Source organism: Thunnus albacares, chromosome 11 (assembly GCF_914725855.1).
Source record: "Thunnus albacares chromosome 11, fThuAlb1.1, whole genome shotgun sequence".
Lineage (NCBI taxonomy): Eukaryota > Metazoa > Chordata > Actinopteri > Scombriformes > Scombridae > Thunnus > Thunnus albacares.
This window is the reverse complement of record NC_058116.1, coordinates 14,944,155-14,967,748: the sequence shown is the minus strand read 5'-3', so window position 1 is coordinate 14,967,748 and position 23,594 is coordinate 14,944,155. Positions and strand designations below refer to the sequence as shown.

Genomic DNA, 23,594 nt, shown 5'->3' with positions numbered 1-23,594 from the left:
GCAGGTTTACTTATTGTGTCCCTCTGGATTATTTTCCTTATACATTTATTATCAGTTTTTATATTCAAAAAAGGATCAGAATCCCCAATGTATAATTCTGGTGAAGTCATTTGATGAATTATATCTCTGATTGCAGAAAACAGCAGAATTTTAATAGCTGACAGAATAGCATCAAAGTCAGTAGCAAATTCTCTACAGTACACAGGAATGTTATATTCTGAAAAAAATAATTTTAAGTAAACATATGACCCAACTGACAGAGAAATAATTATCAATTATCAACTGATTTCTTAAAAAAAAACCAAAAAAAAAACCCAATGATTTACATACCCTGAATATTCTAAATATAGCATTTATGAGGGGGAAAATATGTTTATGTGGACTGATATCCAACCAAAGCATTGAGGGGCTGGATGAGGTCATTATGATTCATTTTTCTGCCTTTGGGTGTACGTCTTTAACCAGTAGATGGCGCAAATTATCTTTTTTTTTTTTTGTCTTCTCCATAATAAGAAGCCAGACGTCAAAAGGGACTAACATGATGTTACATTTTTTAAGAGAAAACAACCTTTCTATATTCATAGACTTTGGTTTGGTCATTTTTTTACAGAAACTATAGTGTCTATCTTGTGTTTTGATGAGTATAAACCAGGATGGACTGACGACCATGGATGTATTAGAATATTATACATCATAGAATGTATATAAAGATGTGCTAGATTGAATCATGGATCCATGGATTGGATCAGCCGAAGGGACGATTTGAGAAACTCTCGCGAGATTAACCGTTCTGCCTTAACCTAACCCTAACTCTAAATTTATAGAAGCAACCCTTAGCTCAACCCAAATTAGCCAGAGTCTACACAATAAGGCCGGACATATCCATGGATGTATGGACATACCCCCTCAGCCGTCCCGCCCATAGATATATCTATTGTCCCGCCGCCAGACGGAGGTTTGAGAGCGGGTGTCACAGCTGTCAATCATGACGTCACACCCCTTTTTATATCGTCAAATAACTAATTAAAAACAAACTTATCAGAAAAAATGAGCACTTGAAAAAAACAGCAGCATGATAAGAACTACCTAAAATGACAAAAAAAAAACATCTTTGGGAAAAAATTATTTGACGTGTACTTTGATTTTTTAGTTTGGCTCAGGTCCCATCCACTAACACGGAGGGGGTGGGATTTATGACCTATGCTGCAGTCAGCCACCAGGGGGCGACGGAGATATTTTGACTTCACTTTTTTAGCTGTTATGTCGTCCATCTTTAAATGTATACTTTTTTTTCTTTATTGTACACATGTTCATATACAAAGGTACAAACATATATATATATGTGTATGTATATATATATGTATGTATATTTGGTAGAAAACCAAAAACAAACAAAAAGATATCATTTTATATCTTTATACAGTCTGTCATGCATCCCTGCTGACGTCAGACTGAAGGAGGCACGACTGTCTTGTTGTCACGTGATCCTCTCCGATCTGCGCTCGTGGACATCTGCAAAATGGAGGTGAGGTTGTCTGAAATGTTGCGAATAAAAACACGGCTGTGTGTTAAATGCATTAAAGTCACAGTTGCTCTGTAACATATACGTGACTCTGGCGGAGATTTTCACGGCGTAGTGTTGTAATTCGCTGCTTCTCTGTGAAGATTAAAAGCTGTTCTCGTTAGCTAGCGCAGCAGCAAAGCTAATGGTGGTCTCCATTATTGGGGTATAACGTCACTGTTTCAGCTGATTGTCAAATTCAACATTGTTGTTGGATTTCTGCAACCCTCATTACTAGCCACAGCAGCTGGATTAACTGTATCTTTTGGTTGATAGCACAGTGTCAACCTACGACATCCCCTGATATGAACTACAAGCTATCTGCCAATGCTAGCTAGGCCGCTCAGGCAAACTAGGCCTATTGTAAAGTTAACCTGTTTTTATGAATGACAGGCCTCAGCCTGGCGACTTTCCAGTACCAGATGTCATAATTTAGAAGCACTGGGTTAATTTATCAGCCTAATGTTGCTTGATGAGATAGTTTATTGTTAGCTTGGTCTGCCACCACAACAGGAGTGAAGGTAACGTTACGCCCTGGCATTAAGATCATTTAATATGTTGAAGTTGCAGATATTTGCATGTATTTGCAGATTTTTTTCAAGTGCAGGATCACAGTAGCGTTATGTGACAATGCTGTCATATTTCTACAGTAATTAACGGTACTGTCATTCACAGCTACGATGTGTGTTTTCTTGTGTTGCATAGGACCGTGAGGCCAAAGAACCAGAGCAGCTTAGGAAGCTGTTTATTGGGGGTTTGAGCTTTGAAACCACGGAGGAGAGTTTGCGGGCCCATTTTGAGCAATGGGGAACACTCACGGACTGTGTAGTATGTATTTTATATAATAATAATAGTAGAAGAATTAATAACAGTAACTTACAAATATGGCTAAACTGCTGTCACTACTATTGTGTTTGACTTTGTTGTGTCTAGGTGATGAGGGACCCCAACAGCAAGCGATCAAGAGGGTTTGGCTTTGTAACATACTCCTCTGTAAGGGAGGTTGATGACGCCATGAAAGCAAGGCCTCATAAAGTCGATGGGCGGGTTGTTGAACCGAAGAGGGCCGTGTCCAGAGAGGTAAACAAACCCTGACCTGAAGGCAGATGTCATAGAAAGGTTACTGTTTGGTATGTGTTGGTCTGTGCTCATTGATACTCTTATTTCAGGACTCCAATAAACCAGGTGCCCATCTGACGGTGAAGAAGATCTTTGTCGGTGGTATCAAGGAGGACACTGAGGAGTACCATATCCGAGAGCATTTTGAGAAATACGGAAAGATTGAATGCATTGACATCATGGAGGAACGCTCCACCGGGAAGAAAAGAGGATTCTGCTTTGTCTCGTTCGATGATCATGACACTGTAGATAAAATTGTTGGTATGTGGTTGTTTAGATTTCAGAGTTAGTTAGACATTAAGGAAACATCAGGGAATGTTATGAATCTCTATTGTTTTTCCTTTTTTTCCTCTTACAGCCCAGAAATACCACACAATCAACTTCCACAACTGTGAGGTCAGGAAAGCTCTCTCAAAACAGGAAATGAGTTCCATGTCCAATAACAGGGGTAAGCACACCATCACATGGAGAATAAAATAATAATTACTATTATTGTACATTCTGTATGCAACTGACAATTCACCCTCCTTTATATCAGGCAGGAGTGGAGGATCTGGAAACTTCATGGGCAGAGGTGGTAATTTTGGAGGTGGTGGCAACTTTGGCCGTGGTGAGTAGCATTTGCATAACAAATGAAAGTGTCATTGACCTTATCCACATTAAAGCAGGTACATTTGATAGTTATATTTACGTCATAAGGGGTTGGCAGAACAAGTTTTGCCTCCACACTGAAATACCAAATGAAGTAAAATGCTTTTATCTCTTTGTTTTTGTTTTGGTTTTTTTTTACTAAATGGTGGTCATAACCATCTTGTAAAACCGGTTACTCAGTCTTTGCCTGGACAGGGTGAGGCTCTGTGGGTGTTTGGTGATCTGCCATATTGGCACACAAAAGAAGTGGAAACAAAGTCACTGATGCCAGAAATGTGTTGTCTTAGCATTGCTGCTATGCGGAATTATTTTGTTATATTTTTGAAATGTTGACCATCATATGTCAGTTATCTCAAAACGCTCTGTTGTCTTATTCAACCTACCAAGCAAGAACAGCATTTTCAGATTTTATCCACCAAAACATGTTTTTTGTTGAAAACATCACCTTAGTGTTGATAACAAGACCAGAGCAGAGATTGTTTTTCAGATGAGCCTGCATTAATGTGGATACGGTCTCAGCTGTGACAAGGCTGCAAGATTACACAAATTGGTCACATTTTTTATGTTAAGCTATGTTTATGCTAATGTATTTTAATCCTCTTGGTTTCCTAGGTGGCTATGGTGGAGGACGAGGTGGTTATGGTGATGATTTTGACAATGGTGAGCAGTTGTAAAGCAAGGATATAAAATGCATTACATGACCATGACTACTGTCATGGTCATGTAATGCATTTTATATCCTTGCTTGCTTATGTAACAACTGTGTTGTGTTTAAGTAAATATTTTGCAACAGTGTTATGTTAGTGCCACTCCACTGTAATTAATGAGGTCCTGTTGTATGTTTGCATTTTTTTTTACTGTTATAGGTCCAGGAGGAAATTATGGTGGAGGACCAGGTTATGGAGGAGGCCGAGGGGGCTATGGAGGTGGTGGTGGTGGCCCAGGGTATGGAAACCAGGGTGGTGGATTTGGTGGCAGCTGTGATGGAGGTTACGGGAGTAATGACGGAGGTAAATGTGTTACTTTCTCCAGAAATTAAATACTAGGCACCTGAAATTAAGCCTTGCCTTAAAATTGACACTTATATCTTTAGGATATGGAGGGGGTGGAAATTACAATGACTTTGGAAACTATGGTGGACAGCAGTCCAACTATGGGCCCATGAAAGGGAACAACTTTGGTGGCAGAAACTCAGGTGGACCCTACGGTGGTGAGTTTTACCCTCCAACTCCATGTATTTAAAGATCCGACTTCAAAATGGCACATAACGAATGACAGAACATCTCCTGAGGAGCAACAAACATACATTGTTTGTTTGTATTTTCTGAACCGTAGGTGGCTATGGCTCTGGCGGCGGCGGCGGTGGTGGTTATGGCTCACGGCGATATTAATTATTTCATGTTTTGGTAAGTTGCATTCAGTTTCACACCACTCTCGTAGCACAGTACAGAGTGAGCCCATGAGTGCAGAATAACAATTTGTTCTATCCTGTATCCATTCAACAGGCTTCAGTTCTTAGCAGGAGAGGCGAGGAGGTGAGCAAAGGAATTGTCAGGAAAGCTGCAGGTTACTTTGAGGCAGTCATCTGAAAGCATTAGAGGAACACACAAGTCAGACATTACTGCAGCTAAATCGGAGAAGTTTATGGAAGAAGGACTGTATACACAAGACATGAGTGCAGATGATACCCTTCCCTGATTGTGATAGATGTTTCCCTGCTAAGCAATTTTTCCCTTTTGTGCGTCTGAAGTGTGTGTATTGTGCCTATGGTATCAGGGGTAAAGAGTAAATTGTTCTTTTTTATCTGAAGTCAGTTCTTAATATCTTTATTTTCCTTTTTTTACATGAGTTAGTCAATTATTTTTTTGTATTTTAACCTGGTTTTGTCAATTAGCATAGTTATATCAGGCCCTCAGATGAGCTAGAATTACACATTTTTTCTTTCTGAAGTTATTATGATTGCTCAATTGCAAGTGTCAAGTGTATTTTGATTTTGTATGTGAAGCACAGTAATGTAAATCCTTCGTAGTACCAGTGTTAACAAATATAAGCAGTCTGGATTTAGAATCAAGGGAATCCCTCACTCTTCTTGTTCCCAGTGAACCGAATTCTAGATTGTCCAAATATTTTGATTAGTAGAAAAAGAACGAATAAAATTGTGTAGTAAAGTACCATGAGGTTCAGTGCGTCATTGGTTCAGAAAAAGATTAAATGAGTGTCAATTTATCTGTTGCCTGCTCATTGTGACTGTGAAGTTTAGCAAATCAGCCTGCCCAGTACTTTTTTTGGGAGTATTAATATGTATGTGGGTGAATATAGTACAGTGTTCATATACTGTATGTATTTACTTGTACCAGGGTCAATGACAAGGGAGATTTGGGTAGTCCTAGGGCAAGGGCCCATACATCACCTATGCCAGTGTTGAGCGAGTAGGATTATAACAGCCGCAAGCACCTGCAGTTGGGCCCTCAGCATCGCTAGTGTGGAAGATTGCAGATGACTGTCAGACAGGACGTCTTCAGCCCCAGCACAGTGGACCAGTCAGCATTTTGAGAGAGAAGGGAGAAGGCAGCATCGAGCACAACGCCCATGGAGGAAGCTTGCAGTGTCGTGCCTGGTAGTGAGCGTCTATCTCTCTTTCAAGGCTAGCTAAACCCTCCAGCAGCCGGTGCTAGCGAAGAAAGACTAGTTCCTGGACACATTGGAGATCCTGTTGAGTCAGAGATACTGCAGTTTACCCGCAAAATGCTAGATTTCAGACATTAACGAGAAAAGGGAGTGAGTATTTCACAAAAGCTGACTTAAAGAAGATGGGAGCAGGTAAGAGTAACCACTTTGCTTGATTTGCAGATGTGGAAAGAGGCATTCTCTTCTTGCTGAAAATCTGTAAAGACCTGATAACATGGAAGGTTCTGGATGGGTAAGACTTTTTTCAAAATATTATATAAGGCTGCTCATATTGTAATCTAACAGTGCACTAGGTGGTTATTACATGGTGCAGGGGTCTTTTTTAAGGTAAACCGAGCAGGATGACATCCAGTGTTGCCCCACTTTGACCAGAATCAGCCTGTGAGCTACCATGAAGGCAAAAAATGTATTGTTTTTATCATGTTTTATTTATTTATCTTCAATATCACTCCTTTAATATTGATGAAACAAGCTTGGGGAAATAACGAGGTTACCATACTTCCAAGAAAAGAACAATATGGAAGAATGCCAAACTACCATTAAGTCATGCAGTATTAAAATACATGAAGATCAGAAAGTCATTGTTGGATCTATATGAATTAGCATAATGATGTAAAAACCTCATGGTAGGGGACTTTAAACCCTGAAGGAACTTGATCATTGCTACAAAGGCTAGTCATAATAGTGAAAATAGTGTTTGTCATTTATAAAAAGCTTTGACCAGCCTGGGTTTTTTTTTAAAGCAACATGAAACAAGGTCAGATCCTCTGTGCAAATCACAGGGGCAAAATATGTAAAATAATGTAATAATAATGCATATGGCAAACACACTGCCTCAGCAGAGAGGAACAGTGGTCACAAGTTTAAACCAACAAACTGGGACAGAACAGACGCATTATACTGATGGTTCACAGACTAGTAATTCATATGCAGTCTAATGTGAGTTTGTATAGGAGACTAGTTTGCATAGTCAAAAAACCTTTCCACGAACTGCTATTTGTTCTACCCTCTGAGTTCAAACTAAGTTCAGATGTCTAGGGAGATTTTGTTGGTTTTTCCAAAAAACAGGAACTTGTGACCTATTACTACAGTACTTTTTGTAAATTGTTACTGTATTTGAGCATGTGCAGACGGAGAAATCATTTCAATTTAACGTCTTTTATACTTAAATTTACATTTTGGATCATTGTTAAGACATATCATGCTTCATTAATGGTAGGGATACAACCCACAAGATGCTACAAGCCTAATTTTATGCATTTGAATTGACCTGTCCATTTAAGAGTCGACACAGGTCAAGTCAACACAGTCTGAAATCAGACAAAACATTGCCTGAAAATGTTTCCCAATCAGTTGCAGGATAGTATTTTTAAAGAGGAATGTAGAATGACCAGCTTCTTTACACTACAGCTTGGCTATAATAAAACACCAGTGTGAATGAACTACATTGGCTGATCAGAAGAGTATGTAAATGTTAAGTGTGACTTGTATTCTTAAATAAAAATATGTTCCATGAACTGAGTGTTTCATTTCTGAACAGCAGTTGAAAACATCGACCACCAAACGTTCTTCTTTCTTTTGCAGTACAACTCTTCTGAATGTCAAAGCATCATCTCTTGTTTTACTGCATTACTTAATCCACAGATGTCCTTGAGTTTGTCGTCAGTTTAGTTTGCTACACAGACCCTCTGAAGTTTGGGCTTGGCGATCAAAGGTGGTGTTTGTGTGTGAAAGTGCATGTGGAGCAAATACTGATTGTGTAGGGCTTTACCTTTGAATATGTTTGCCCAGTGGACCATTGTGAAGTTGTCATGCATGGTTCGCACTGAGCATACTCTGCCACAGGTCAACAATTGTGCTCTTTGTTGTGTAACCTAATGAATGCATTGGGTGTGATTTCTTTTGCGACACGAGTTTTACAGTATTAAAAGATTTAGGTTACTGTACAAACAACCTTGCCCTAATAACAACAAGCAGGTTGGGAAACTGGATTAAACCGATAACGCTTTTGTTTCAGTACAAGATTCCATTTATTTTCTGTTTTGTAAGGCCTATAATAGAGCCTTCAAGTCAAGAACTGACTTGAACATGTGGTAAGTTATGTAATCGCTCCTTAGACTATATATCCATCTGGCATCAATCTGTTACAAGCTGTGGCTAGAGCTGTGGTACACTTCACAATGTTCTCTCTTCAGAAAATAGGAGGCCATATAGCTATAGGAATAGTTTATTGAAAACCACAGAAGTCAAGATTTAAAAAAGGAACCTGGGCAGCAAATCATAAGGTAAAGTTATAAAACATGAGTAACAATGATTGAAACAATCATTAGCATACAGAAACATGATATATACAATATATATATTTATATATACATCAACATTTTTATCAATCTGAAAAGCAAGTCATTTATTTACAATTGGTTATAGAATCTGTGAAGGTTTCAGAGTACAAAAGAAGTAAAATATCAAAAATATTACAACATTCAGAGGAATAAGCCAAAACTATACAATAGTTCTGCCGAGCTACTACTGCTTAAAGCGAGCGACTACAAAGTTATTGCATAGTATTACTATGATAATGCAGTACCTTATTACAAAGGAGAAATGTGGTTGTCTTCGCTCTTGAAAGTCTTTTTAACGCGAGGAACAAGGAAGACGCTGCCATCAGTTGACTGCTGGAGGGAGTAGTCAGATGGGGAGTAGGTATTCCCCTTCTCATCTCTCAACATGCTAAAGACTTCCAGGTACAAGCTGTTGAGCTGCTTCTTCATTTCCTTAAGGTTTTTGATGTTCTGGCTTTTCTCGCTCAGCAGACGCTCCTTTTCATCTTTCAGTGAGTCAAGGTCGCCCTCGAGCCCCACAATGTTCTCCATCTTGCGTTTGCGGCAGTTCTGGGCAGCTACCTTATTCTTGCCGCGGCGGCGTATGTCTCGGACCAGGGCCAGCTGGGCCTCACTCAGTTGGTGCTTTGACATCATCTCATTGAAGTCATCAACAGGCAGATTAATAATCATGTCAACAGTGAACGGGATTTTGAGGGCCTTAGCCCTCTGCTCGTCTCTGGAGAGACGCATGTCAGAGCGTTTCTTATGCTTGTCTTTGGTGAAGGGGGAGTTGTTGTGGCCATTCTCCACTGCTGGCTCCGTCTTTTGTTGTTTGGGTTTCTTGTCCTGCTGTTGTGGCTGACCTATTACTGCAGATACAGGAACTCCTGACTGAAGATCATCAGGTTGGAAATTTAATGAGAACATCTCTGAGTAGTCAGATTCTGCACTCCCGGGGTTGTGGTCCATCTCCTCCATGTCTGAATCACTGTAACCAAAGGACCCATCTCCGTATACAGATTTCCCAGGCGAACTAGCATTTGGACTTGTGTTTGTAGAGATTCCTGAATCTGAGTCTGGTAATTCTGCCTTCAGATTTTGTTTGCCTCTGTCAAATGCATCTCCAGGTGAGAGGCTGTAAAGGTCCACTGGTATGAAGAGCGGCTTGTTTGGGATATCAGACATGATGCTACTTTCATTCCCTTCAAGGCCAGGCTGACCACTGCTCTCTTCCAGTATGGTGTTGGGGTAAAATATGTCACAGAAACCTTCTGCACTGAAGTTAGTATTTAACTGAGGATCTTTTTCCTTAATCTGGCCAAGATTGTCCGCCGGGGCCATGCTGGGAACAGAGCCATCAAATGTATTCATAAATTCTGCAGAACAGACATTTAAATTGTTTGTCTCCCCTTCTGTGACAGTGGACATGGGGTAATAAGTATAGCTTGGATTCTGTACTTCAGGGTTGTTTGGAAGAGGATAGGTTGTAGTTTCCAGTGTGTCCTCCATTTGCATGTTTAAGCATTGCTTGAAAAAAAAAAAAGATAAAGAATTAGTTAAATATATACAATCAACGCAGCTATTACAGTGCATGTATCACATTTTGTTTTGTGTGAAATACAAAGATTTAACATGCTTAAATCTTTTATTTTTTATTGCATGACGTGGTATGTTTTGCCATGCAGTTGGTCTTACTGACAAATTCCTGTACATAGTGCTAGGTGTTCCACAAGGAGGTGAATTCATTGATTTAAAAGCATAGGTACCCTAAGTGAATTTCTAAGACTGGAAACTAGAAATTATCAGGACAGTTCTCCCAGCTTGCTGTTGCAGTGAGGTGGACCAATTGTTATCTCCACAACACAGAAGCAGCAAATTTCTAACAAAATTCTACAGAGCCCCATTTCTACAATGTGTCTTGTCAACAACTGGAACAACTCTGAAGCTGTATGGTTAGGACTGTGGTCCAGTCTATTCTGAAACAAGGCAATGAATGTTACACTGCCCCACCCATCAGCAAATGCAAATAGCTGCTTTGAAACAAAACTGATAAGGCAGCTACTGACAATCATGCACATCTTCACGTTCCTGACAAAAAGCAAAGGTTTTAAGACTGCCACACCCTCACTGAACATGAACATGTTTTACTAATCGTACAAACTGCATCACACCATAAAACTTCCTGTCCTAATGCTCTAAAAAGTCTCAACACAGAAACCTTATGTAATCACAGTGGAATGAGCCCTGTGCACCTGCGTCCCTCTATATGAGACCCATAGGGCAAACAAAAAGTGTCTGTCCTCCACTGCCGGGGCTCCTGCCGTTGATTCATTCTTTGGGTATTTGTTCCACAACACAAACCACCATGCCACTGAGGCACTAGAATCCATGTATACCATACCTGCAGCTCTGGGAGGGACAAAAGCTCCATCCAGGCCTGCTCCAAATCTGGGGACATCCTCTGTTGTGGTGGTGGTGGTGATAGTGGACCTGGGGAAAGAGTGACCGGTGGCAGAGCTGGCTGCTCAGGGGATATCATGATAGTGCTGCTGCTGCTAGGTGATGGAACAGCAGTCGTGTCCAGGCAAACTGAGGTGTTCTATGAGACAAACACATGAATATAGATGTTACAATTATAAGGTTACAATTATAACTAAAAAGTCCTGTTCAAGGCTGACAGCTATAATGTCGCATTTTAGATAATCATTAGATGTTCTTACCTCAGTTTCCTCTACAGGAAATGTTTCTGCCAGCAGCTGCAAACATTCATCAAATGACATGGTATCACCATTCTCTTCTGTGAAGCTGACATTCTGCAAGAGAGGGTGAGATACCTACTATTAAATTTACCACCTAGCATCCTTAGTAGCACACCATCTTTTAAAAACAGCACATGATTTTATATTTATAGAGCTCAGGTCTCCATAGAGTAGTTTCTAAAGCACAATACAGCGATGCAAAACTACAGACCCACCTGTGTGTCTGTAATTACACAAGATGAGGTGGTTACCTAGCTACAACAAAGCTGCAGCCTATCAAAGGAGGTGGGAGTGGTCCAGCCCTGACATGAGTAATGATGGCTATGTGCAGGTACCTGTGTAACCTCTAGAGGTGAGACTGTCGACTGCAGTGGGGCGCTGGGTGGCGGGCGGGGTATGTACTCTCCTGTCTCCTCATCTAGCTGTAGCTGTGCCAGCAGGGCCTTCTCTTGCTCCCGGAGTAGATGCAGCCGCTTCTCTTCCTCCAGCTCCCGCTGCCTCTGGAGCTCATGCTCTTTCTGACGATGGTTGTAGTCGAACACCTCACGCCTGGCACCGAGATCGATGTCCTGCTTCCACAGGATGTCAATCAGTTCCATGTCCTAGAAAAGAACGACAGATCAGTTTAGAGAGTTGTGAGCCGTGGCCATGCTGTCCTGCAGTGAGAATGTGATCAGCATTGGAGCAAAGAAGAGTGTCCCTGCTGTGAAGCATGGCTGCCGCACCTGCCACACCCTGTCCCTCAGTATCTGTTCACTGACAACAACAACACTGGCAAGTGTGTCAACTAGGAGAAGCCTCATGAATAATGGATACACTTCTCTATTTCCCCTGTTGCCACCACACACCAGCAGACACGTATCCTCTCTTGATTCTCTTTCCAAGGGAAGTGGTCAGTACCCATCCGATTAAACTGAGGTGTGAATTCATTTGTCACAACCAGACTCACATATAGGGCACACTTTAAGTCAAGTTTTTGCATTAAGTGACTTTATGTTACAGGTTAAAAATTATCTGTTTGTTCTCTACAAGAAGTAAAGTTAAATCCCAAAAATTCATGTTGTATTTTGCAGTATTTATAAAATCAGGATTCTAAGAAATGTCTGCAGTTGAAAAAATGTAATATCACAATGCTTAGAGAACATATGATAAATATACAAGATGACAACAGTAATGTTCCTAAAAAGGTGGTAGTGTAACCAAATAAAATTAGGAAGGTGAGGCTGTAGATTTGTTTCTAGATGGAATTCCAGACCTTGTTTCCTTGTTTTCTTCCTTGGTACATCTCAGAATAAAACTATTTATAGCTGACCTCAACATATTCTGCCTCAAAACTGCACAAAAGATTTTGCCCCACATTTAGTATTTACACATGAAGCTGTTGTTGACAGTACAGAATGTTAGACACATGGGTACTAACAACTATGGGGCATATTTTAATTCTATTTCCTGTAGATTTCCCCTCACAGGCCTTTTTCAAACAAGAATGTGTTAAGATAAACTCTGCTGCTCTCTTCCTTGGGTCTCTTACCAGAACATATTTACAGAAGTAAACCATTTCACAAGGCCCTGGGATGTTGCATAAACCGAAGATACTGGTTCACAAGAAAATGTCTGCGCATGTGACTTGTTTGTTCCTCAGATTCGGGTATAAACATAACTTATGGGCTAGGCTTCAAACTGCTTGCTGTCGGTCATATGGCTCAAACAGACATAGCCCGGAGGAAGCCAAAAAGGAAGAAAAAAAAAAGCAGAACAATACACAATAAAGAGGATGTGAAAATGTGACGAGAAAATATGGTATAAAAATGTTGTCTGCCTTTTAATTATTATTATTCAGTACAATGGGTTGTGTAGTAAATCTTCATAAACTTACAATAGCCCACAAGTATCTATATATATCTATATTTTAAGACATTGTTGACACAGTTCCTGACTACAGCTGTGGCACAGCAAAATAAGAACCCACTATAACCCTCTTTTACACAGTGTTGCATCAGAGGCATGGCCGCCGAAGGATTACACATTACTAAAGCTGCCAGCCATAAATCACACTCACCGGCTGAGAGGTGAACACACAACCAGACATTATGGCTGCTGCAGGAATGAGGAAGTTCCCTAAAATGTCTGAACAGACTTCTTAAGGTCATCCATGTTTTGCACACTTAAAAAACCACACTCCTGTCTGTTGACCGCAACTTATAAGCTCATCAGACAAGTCATATGAGTCACTTTAAAAAAACAATCTCACGTCTAAAAAAGGTCTGTCGTGAACCCTTTAGCTGTCACTGATTAACGATCATGTTATATAATGATATAGAACCAAAGTAGTCTAACAAATCTTGGCTCGTGTTCTGTATCTGCACCAAATTTGATTGTGTAAACGTGGGCGTGTAAGATCAGGTTATCGGTATGGTATCAGTTACGTGGCTGTCACAAGACTTGGATTGGCACCAGAACAAGGAAACTAACTCATAAAATTACTCCGATTTCCCACACCTCTCTGCCAAACAATGAGCCGTAAGACAAACCGAACAACATGCCTTAAGTTTAAAGTATGAGCAGAAAACACATGTTTAAAAAAAAAAAATACAGGCATACTTTGAAACAGGACAAACTAATAGCTAATGCTTCCTCTGGCTATCAAAGCAGGTGATAGTGGAGAGAACTGAGATGTGTGTGTGTGCTTTTTCACTATGGGTTGTTCATTTACTTCTCTTCAGCACTCTTCAACACAAAGGGCCTCAAAAAGGGGACCTGACTCCTGGAGTTTATCACAAGCCAGTGGACATCCACCCTTGACCGAGGATGATGAAACACAGTCGCACATGTTCCAAAACTGCCCTTTTTCTGTCCTTACTTACTTCCACCTACCTTTGACTGTGACAAGTTAAACTAAAGGCCACAAAAATTATACTTAAAAATAATTCATGTTCAACATCTTGTTCAATGTGTATGAACAATTGGGAAAACAAGTCTAGACTGAGCTTGTGTGTGTACGTTTTGTTTTTGTTTTTTGTTTTGTTTTGTTTTTTTGTTTTGTTTTTTTTTACAAAATACACTAAAAGACAAACAGCAAAGGCTGAGGCAACAGTATAGCCTTTATAGAAATCATTCACAGCGGTTCAAGCTGTTGCCTTTATCAGATATGGGATCACATGCTTGGAGGAAGGGGGTGGAGGGGGGAGGAGGGAGACACACTTACGGGAAAAAGAACCCAAAAGAAGACAGCCCATGGTTTTCTGTTTGCCCAACTTGTCAGGGCAAAGGCAACAATGTCATTTTGTTTAAAATATCACCACAAACAGCAATATTTCTACCTGGTTTTTATATAAGACTTATTTAACTTCCTGCCGAGAAAAAAAAAACGTCACAACTCGATGACTTGCAGAACTGAAAGCGGTACAGAGGGCAACCTTAATATATCTAACTAATGAAAGGGAAGTCTTCTCTATACTGACGCTACATTATAACGTCTTAACTACGCCATAAGCTGATTTGTCACTGTGTTTAGATGAATTGATCCGGGACAAACATTTAAAAAGTTGCCCTGAACTATAAACACGTCTCTTCCTCTCCGTTAGATCACATAAAGGGAATTAAGGGGCACTGCCAGCCTGTCAATTGATCTCTTCTGTAGTGATCACCCAATAAAAATGTGTTATTTAGCCTACCTGTTGACGGGAATGCATCACCTCCATTTCCATCATCATGGAGATCTGCCTTGCCGTAAAGAAACGCCTTATGTAGGCCTAAATATATATGTGTGTGTGTGTATGTGAGTGTATTATTCCTCAATTGGCAGGTTGAAATGGCGAGATGAAGTCCGGTAGCGATAGTCCGACGCGGTGGCTGAATTTGAGGGAAATATTGCTTCCTCTAATCTAATGATCGTTACGGAAATGATGGCCCTGCCCACCGCTGCGGCACCGGGATCGTCCCCCTCACCGGCCTATGAGGCGATAGATACGGGCTGTGCATGCGTGTGGCGCCCGCTAGGCTGAGCAGAGCAGCGAGGAGATATCACACTACCAAATAAAAACATTAAATAATATGTATATGTACATTTTGAGCTCTGAAAGTCGTAAAGATTGCCGCTCACGTGATTATAAATAAATAGCCCTATATAAAAATATCTTAGCACGTGCCACTGTGTCTAACCATTAAAGACACTAAAATCTTCTTAGTCTGAATTTCTGAACATCATTTTTTTACATTTTGAGATCCCTGTAAGCTCATTTTTATGTAATTATGAAACAAGAAACCACATCTACCATTTTAATTGTAACTCCGTCACCAGAAAAGTTTTGGTTGTTTCATAGCGCCCCCTGCTGGTCACACAGCTCGGTGTGGACGTGGAGGCCCTGGGGCCCCAATGTCCCGTTGTGATGTGGAAACACTGTAGACAGACCCACTGCAACTGGCAGACCACCACAAAACTGTTATAGGGGCCAAATATGCTTTAGTGCATATTGTATATTCATCTTAATTGTCCTAAAATTGATACATTGACAATAAAGATTTTGTTGAATTAGAAAATGAAAAAGTAGTGTAACCTATGAAGTTATTGTAAACTTACTAATGAGTTGAGTGGACAGCGGTGGTGGAAAGTAATTATGTACACTTACTCAAATACAGTTTGGATTGCACATTTTTTCTCCACTATACAATTATTTTACTTTGATACATACATATGCAAATCTGTACACAAGCAAAACATATGTCCAGTTACATATGACCAAAGTACATTTACTTGAGTACTGTATTTCACTAGAGTACAATGTTGAGGTACTTGTACTAACATATGTCCATTTTCTGCTACTTAATGCTTCTACTTCACTACATTTCAGAGGGAAATATTGTACTTTTCACTGTATTTAACAGCTGTAGTTACCAGTTACTTTACATATTAAGATTTTGTATACAAAACATGTGATAAGTAGTAAATAAGATACAATGTATTTGTTTGATTAAACTATCCCTACAGTATATAAAGTAGTTACAATTAGCTCTTTCTTAACAGCTACAACATTTAAATGCTGCTTTAACATTAATACATATGTAATAATATTCCAATAACATTTCACATAATTATATAGTTTAAGGGGCTAATAAGGAGGCTATTTTTTACTTATTTAAACATGTTTTACTGATACAACTTTTGTACTTTAGGTTCTGAAAGCAGAATTTTTACTTGTAATGGAGTTTGTATCATTAAAGTGTGGTATTACCAATTTTACTTAAGTATTAGGTCTGAATATGTCTTCCACTACTGGTGCTTTAGATTTAACAACCCAACAGTAAATGCAGTTAAAACTGGTTCAACATTGATGCATTAAATTGCTACTTAAATGTCAATGTATCAATAATAATAATCCAATAATATAGACTACTATAATACCTACCACTCTGAAAGAAGGCGTTCTCCATACTGAGTACTTTTACTTTAAGTCAATGGTGGAAAGTACATTTATTCAAGTACTGTACTTTATACAATTTTAAGTACTTCTACTTTACTTGAGTATTTCCAATTTACAGTACTTTAACTTCTGCTCCTTTCAGGTGGGAATATTACACTTTACTCCATTTATTTAACAGGTAGGCTGTGTACTCCACTACATTTACTTACTTACTTACTTTCACTACATTTCAACTATAATTGCTATTTACTTTGTTTTACCTACAAAACATATGTTCAACTTATAAAATAGGATGCATTATTTAAGATTAAAAGCCATGCATACACATACAGGTGTTTTCTGCTGGGATGAGTTTACTAGTAAAAATAATAAAGTTGTAACTTTTCCTGCAACAAAACTAACTGGAGAGCTCCTGAAATCCTGAAAAAAAGAATATTTTTCATCTTGATAATAACTTGTGCACATGAAATACTATCTTGTGCCAATAAGATTAAATCTTTTAGGACCTTGAGGGCTCCCTAAGTGTATGTAACTCTCTGAAAGGGGCCATTATGTATTGTGAATACTTTTAGTTTGGCTATTTTAAGTACTTTTTTTCTAGTAATACTAGTATTTTTACAATGTGGTATTGCTACTTTTACTAGGTAAAGGATTTGAATAGACTATCTTTATCTACTGCTTTTAATTTTTCTGATAATAGGCCTCCTCTTTTATATTACCCAAGTAAACATTTGAATGAAGGATTTGTACTTAATAATTAGGAGAGTATTTCGCTTTACTTTTACTTGTGAAATATCTGAGTTCTTAAACCTCTGGTGGACGGACGTGTAGTATTTCAGTTTAATATGCCATTAACTGCGAAATTTAAACTTAAAATGAACTCGCAATCCAAGACTACTCCTGTTTTTAAAAAAGTTGTTAAGGTTTATTAAATCCACACAGCTAATTAAACGTGGGCCATACTGACACCTCAGCGTAAATAAGAAGTCGGATCGCGATGTAAAGTAGCTTTCAAAATATGTCAAGGTAATAAGACAGGCTCCTGGCTCTAGCACCTATCTGCAAAGAACCTCACACTGAAGTGCAGCCCACTGTGCCACTGCGTGAAATTACACTAAAAAGCCCAATTTTTTCCCTCCTCGAGCGCGTTCATGAACACGCGTTCACGTTTGGCAGCTCCACGTCGACATTCTTCCAGCTGCATATAGTGAACTGCACAGGACTGGGGGAAGAAAAGGTAAAAGCGGCTGTAGCCACCTTACGATTAGAGCGCTGCAAGTCCGCAGACGGACATCAACCGCAGTGAAAACAGGCGTTTGCACTGCGAATCTATCCGTGGCCTGCAATGTCCTCAGATCGCTTTTCTGCTTTTGCATTTTATGATCTAGACTATTTGCCCCTCGTGTTGGATTGCAGCTGGTGCCTTGCGTCTACCTATATCAGGTACAGTATGACTTGCAGGACTTTCTCATATAACTTCTAATCATTTTCAAGGTAATGATTGAAACATGGCATGATTTGTTTTGTTTAATTATGTTGCACCTCTAAAGTTCCTGTCACTTGAATGCTGTTGAACTGGTAAGTGTACTAACTACCTTTAAACTGGAGTAACATAATACCCTTGGAGCTCAGCTGGCCTTCTGCACTCCTCATTGCTATCATATTTATCTACATTGTTTGGGGAAAAGGTCATCCTCCAGGGGCCTGCTGAATTCGGGAAAAAGTTGTCAAAGCTCAACAGGTAGAATCAATGACACAGTGGCACAGGAGTGAAATAATCTTAATACAGTTTGAAGTACCACCAAAACTGGAAACTTCAAAAAATATCAGCTGATATAGAGACTCGTTAATAGGTTAACTTTTCAACCAAACAGATGGTCAAGCTTTAAGAGGTAAGTAAATACATATATGGATCATTTTTGGGTATGAATTAAAGGGTCAACTACTGTACATGCACAACTAGTAATATTTAATCATTTAATCATTTGGGTAAAGAACTGACAATGTGAAAGAAGACTCCATCTGGTTTGCTCTACCTGTGTGACTCTATAGGGAGGACCCACCACACAGCAAGGCTTTAGGCCCAGTCCTTAAAGCGTTCAGCTCGTAACTTTCTTGTGCTCTAGTCTCATATAAGTCACACTAGCTTCATTCTAAAGGTGAAATCTGCTGTCATTAAATTAAATGTTTTGTGTTAAGGCAATATAAGAGACAATAAAAAAAGATAATTCATTCTCTTGGTTTTTGTCCCTTGCTACAGGTTAAAGGAGCACCCAGTCGTGAGGTGGATAAGGCTCTGCACAAGGACAAACCTATGAGGTGGCACTGTGGCTTTCCAAATAAAGTTCTGTGATACACTCAGACTCTAATTGTTTGCAGTCAGTGCATTACAGAACTTTGTTTTGGGAGTTAATACTTTGACCATGTGGGAAATAAATCCTCAAGCATCTGGATATTTTAGTTTATTGCACGGTGCAATATTTCTGTTGACTAATGACTGTTTACTCAAATAAAGTTCCTCTCTGTTTTAAGCATTTGTTGCAGCCTCTGTCCTTTTTTTTGATAACTTAAACATGATTTAAACATGGTATCATGATCTCAGTACAGTTGCTGGTGATTTATATACTTTAACTTTGCGTTAAATCATTACTTAGACTAGAGCACTGCTGTGTGCCATATGGAAACAGTAGTCAAGCTGGTCAGGTGACTCAGTGGAGGTGAGGTAGAAAGGTAAACAGTGAAGTCACATTCAAGTTATTCTCAGCTTTTAAACCCACGTTACATATCCAACACATAAGCTGCTTTGATTGTCACAGTGAGTTACATAATGCATTTTAAAAATGTGGTGCATAATACAATTTTTGAAATTATTGGCCTAAAACTATAGCTTTATCATCACAGGTTTAAGTTAAACCATCCAGTTTCAAATATTCAGTCAAATGTTACAATATATGAAGGCAACTTGGTAGAAAATGTGCAAAATTAAAATTTGCTATTAAAATATGTTTCATCAGCTGTATTTTTCCACTTTTCTTTCCATATGGTCCACTGTTTTTACACTATTCTCTCCCAAATCAAACATTTGTTCATTTGCATTTGCTTCATTTCATCATTTCATCATTTTAGTATTTCACTTGACAAGCAGTTTATGAATGTATCATTTGTAATCAACATTTCACTTCAATAGTCTTTTAAACTATCAAAATCTATTTTTTTAGCACGTGACGTCTTGTCCTCTTGAATGGTATGTCATGTAATCATAGAAGAAGTCGGGCTGGATTCCTTTTGTCATTTCCTCACAACTAGTTTATGCAAATGGACGGTAAATGCCAGCTTCAACAGTCTATGGAGCATATGTAACCAGTCCTATACAGCAAGGCATGCTGGGAAATACGTATAATGGTGCCTTCAGGTGCTCCTTGTAAACTCTTATTCCAGAATGTAAAGAGCATGTCGGTGTAACTATGTTTAGCCTAATTCTCTGGTTAAAAGTGAGACAAAGAGAGAATAAAAACATACAATAATAACATTTTTGTACTGGGGATCAATGCATTATTATGAGCCTTATAATAATAACAGGTGGAAGTGTAATTCCCTCATATTTGCCCTGACCTAAAACCATGTGCACCACACCTAAACTTACATATATCTGAACTAGGGTGGCAAATAAGGATACTTTTTTTTAGTTTTAGTTTTTATACTGATTAATCTGCCAATAAGAGTTTGTTTTCATTGATTGTTTTGTCCAACCTAAAGTCCAAAACCTAAACATATTCAATTTACTCACCTCACCTGTTGTTTCTGGTATTTCTTATGCACTTGTCTACTTCCTGTCATTTCTTACTTTAATAATAATAATAATAATAATAATAATAACAAAACTTCTGTCTAGCGCTCTTTCTCTGTATTACTTGAGAAAATGTACCACGGCTCTTTTGAGTCACTGTCCTCTAATGCTCCTCTTGCCTCACTTGAAAGTCCCTTTAGACAAAAGTGACTGCCAAATGACAAAATGTAAAATAAATGTTCTATCATGTAAGACAATAAAAAGCAGAAAATGCTCAAAACTGAGAGGCTAGAACAAACAAATCTTTTGCAACAAGTATTTGATTAACAAATGTGTTTTTGGGTCATGACTGATCCAAAAAGAGGCAAATGCCTGCCTGGGAAAATGGAAATTTTCTGTTGCCATGCTTGGGAGTTAGAGAAGTAGCATATGATGGAAAAGAAAATTTAATGTATTCAGTTAACAAATTTGTTAATCAAATACAGTTAATTCTGTCAGTCACCTAATTGATTAATTATTTCACACCTAATAACCATTTAACATACCACAAAGTAACTTAGATTTACTAAATGACATTGTGTTATAATTTTTTTCATAATCATCTCTATAATCCCCTAACTCCTGCAGAAGTTTCAGCCTCACCTCATGTCTCTCTCTCCTGTGTGGATGATGTCCTGTCTCTTTCTCTCCTGTTTGCATGTGTAGTCTGTCCTCCTCTCAAGTCGCCATGGCAATGGCGGTCGCATGGCTCAGGTTCTATTCCATTTGGCGGCATCTGGAAGCTGCTCAGCGTCCTCTTGATCACATTCTTCATATTATAAATCCATTATAATTTTGTTATCCTGTTTGTCCATGCTGTATTTCTGTAAATTGTGTTCTATTCTGTACACACATCTATTGCATGTCTGTCTGTTCTGGGAGAGGGATCAAGTCAAGTCAAGTCAAGTCAATTTTATTTGTATAGCCTGAATCACAAATTTGCCTCAGGGGGCTTTACAATCTGTACAGCAATACAACATCCTCTATCCATAGATGGTCAATTCAAATAAGGACAAACTCTAAAAAAAAAAACCTTTAACGGGGGAAACCTCAGGAAGAGCAATAGAGGAAGGATCCCCCTCCCAGGATGGACAGATGTGCAGTAGATGTTGTGTGTACATAATAGAACGAGAAAGACAAATTACATAAATACAGCATGGAACAGGATAACAAAATTATAAAGGATTTATAATAAATATGAAGAACCCCTCCTATGTTGCTCTTCCTGAGGTTTCTTCCATTTTTTCCCGTTAAAGTTTTTTTTTTAGGGAGTTTTTTCCTTAATCAAATCAAGGGTCTAAGGACAGAGGATGTGGTATTGCTGTACAGATTGTAAAACCCCCTGAGGCAAATTTGTTATCTGTGATATTTAGCTGTACATATAAAACTGACTCGACTTGAGTTGACTATAATGTATCATATACTATTTCTCCAACTCCCAAACGTGGCAACAGAAAATTTCCATTCTCCCAGACAGGGCATTTACCCCCCCTTTTTTTTTTGGTTCAGTCATGTGGACAGATTGTGATATTTTCGACGGGCTCTGAACGCAGCACGCTTTCCCTGCGCTGACCTCTGACAGCCGCTCATGGATCCATCCGCTCCCTCCCTTCACAAACACGGAAGCAGCATGGCGTCCAACAGCAGCGGCGGCGGCAGCTCCGACAGGCTAAGGGTTGCACAGCAAAGACTGAGGATAATTGCCGGACATTTACAGACACCGGTGGATGGAGAACCGGCCGTCCTAGCCGCGGAGTGCAAAGCCCAGGGAAGCAAGGCAGATGTGTCCAACGTTACTGAGGAGAAGACGGTGCCGAGGAGGAGGTACAAGGCTGTGATGGAGCGGTGGACGAGCGGTGGACGAGGGTCCATCCTCTGTGGTTTTAGCTAGTTATTAAGTCAAACATCAGCGGGTTACCAGCTAAACAAGAACCAGCGGGGTGACAGACAATGACTGGCTGTATTTCACCCTTTTTCCAAGCCTTAATAACTTAGCGAGACATGAGTAAAGCGGGTCTTCTTTTTTTTTTAGTTTAGCCTGCTAGCTAGCCATTCATTCGCAACGGAGTGGGTGCGGTTAGGTTCACACATTCAAAAGTTTAACGTTGGTTTAGTCGACTTTCTTAAAGTTAATCAGCTGCAGCTATCTCTGTGACTTTTTGATAGATAATCTAATTTGTCATATCATAATTGTCAGTGTCTAATGAGGTTGTTAAAGCTCAACACGAGTGCTAACGTTATGGCTAATCTTCTGGCATTTTCTGCTGCCTCAGATGAAGTCCGTTAGATCAACACTTTAAATGCAACTTGTCGAATATCATTGCAGCTGATATTGCAATAAACAGTCATTATGTGCTGTTTGATTAACTAACTTTGACTTTCAATAACAGTACGTGAGCTATATGGTTTATTTCAGTTGATATTATTAAAGTAAACATGCTAACATATGTTTAGAAGGCGAATAATTGAGATTTAGTCCTTGAAGGGATTTGAAGATATGGGGCGACTCAGAAAAGCATGTAGTTTGTAACAAGTGACGGGGGAGACAGTGAAACTTCTGTCTCCTCTGCTGATCTGATTGGCCGGGACAAGTGGTGGTCTGACTTTCAACCTATTGTGTAGCCCGGTTCCTCTTGAGGAAACACCACCAAGCTGTACTGACATCTAGTGTCAGCCCCAGATAACAGCCGGGGCTGTTGTGTAAATGAGCAAAAGAGTTAAAAGGGTGGTTTCACAATTTTTTAAGACCGTCTTAAAACAACAATCAGGTGCAGAAATGAACATTGAAACAGGTTTTTCTTGCTGTAATCATTCCTGCCCCTCATACTGACATGAGAAGATCCCTACATAATGCACTTAATGTGTAAGTGATGACGGATGAAATCCACAGTTCTCCCTCTGTGCAAAAATGTCTTTAAAAGTTTATCTGAAGCTAATATGAAGCTTCAGCCGTCCAAATGAGTCATATCAAGTTGATATCTTTCAACGTTACAGTCTTTTTAGTGCCAAAGTCCCTCTTTTTGTTACTATACTTCCACTGCAGCTCAACAGGGAAAAACAAATGATTGTAAATGCAGCAGATATCGACTTGATATGACTAACTCAGACTGTTGAAGCCTCACAAAAGCTTCTGATAAGCTTTTATTTTGTGCACAAAATGACTGTGTGGACACATTGTGGGTTTTGAAAGCACATTTAATAGCCAATATGAACAGGAGGAATGATTACAGCAAGAAAAAAACCTCT

At 39.3% G+C, this 23,594-nt stretch overlaps 3 protein-coding genes across 3 annotated transcripts in view; 2 read left to right on the top strand and 1 right to left on the bottom strand.

Annotated features, from left to right (window-relative positions):
- Positions 1-1,423: 1,423 nt before the first annotated feature.
- Positions 1,424-5,502, top strand: hnrnpa3 (heterogeneous nuclear ribonucleoprotein A3). The gene is made up of 11 exons (XM_044365280.1): positions 1,424-1,525; positions 2,267-2,389; positions 2,495-2,641; positions 2,731-2,941; positions 3,039-3,128; positions 3,219-3,290; positions 3,944-3,991; positions 4,198-4,341; positions 4,425-4,541; positions 4,667-4,737; positions 4,837-5,502. Exons 1-10 carry the CDS (start codon positions 1,520-1,522, stop codon positions 4,720-4,722), a joined length of 1,014 nt encoding a protein of 337 aa, XP_044221215.1. The 5' UTR covers positions 1,424-1,519; the 3' UTR covers positions 4,723-4,737; positions 4,837-5,502.
- Positions 4,836-15,029, bottom strand: nfe2l2a (nuclear factor, erythroid 2-like 2a). The gene is made up of 5 exons (XM_044365279.1): positions 14,777-15,029; positions 11,438-11,704; positions 11,064-11,156; positions 10,745-10,942; positions 4,836-9,870 (listed from the first exon to the last, which is right to left on the bottom strand). Exons 1-5 carry the CDS (start codon positions 14,813-14,815, stop codon positions 8,611-8,613), a joined length of 1,857 nt encoding a protein of 618 aa, XP_044221214.1. The 5' UTR covers positions 14,816-15,029; the 3' UTR covers positions 4,836-8,610.
- A 6,875-nt stretch (positions 15,030-21,904) lies between these two features.
- The window catches only part of agps (alkylglycerone phosphate synthase), a 31,412-nt gene continuing 29,722 nt past the window's right edge, over positions 21,905-23,594 (top strand). The window contains exon 1 of the mRNA XM_044365682.1: positions 21,905-22,172. Coding sequence (XP_044221617.1) covers positions 21,937-22,172 — 236 coding nt within the window. The 5' untranslated portion in view covers positions 21,905-21,936. The remainder of the gene's footprint in view (positions 22,173-23,594) is intronic.

Coding starts and splice junctions, on each gene's coding strand:
- hnrnpa3 (XM_044365280.1), top strand. Junction 2,390..2,494: donor GAACACTCACGGACTGTGTA/GTATGTATTTTA, acceptor TGTTGTGTCTAG/GTGATGAGGGACCCCAACAG. Junction 3,291..3,943: donor TGGTGGCAACTTTGGCCGTG/GTGAGTAGCATT, acceptor TTGGTTTCCTAG/GTGGCTATGGTGGAGGACGA.
- nfe2l2a (XM_044365279.1), bottom strand. CDS start 14,815: ATGATGATGGAAATGGAGGTGATGCATTCCCGTCAACAG. Junction 11,705..14,776: donor TGATGCATTCCCGTCAACAG/GTAGGCTAAATA, acceptor GTTCTTTTCTAG/GACATGGAACTGATTGACAT. Junction 10,943..11,063: donor TTCCTGTAGAGGAAACTGAG/GTAAGAACATCT, acceptor TTTGTCTCATAG/AACACCTCAGTTTGCCTGGA.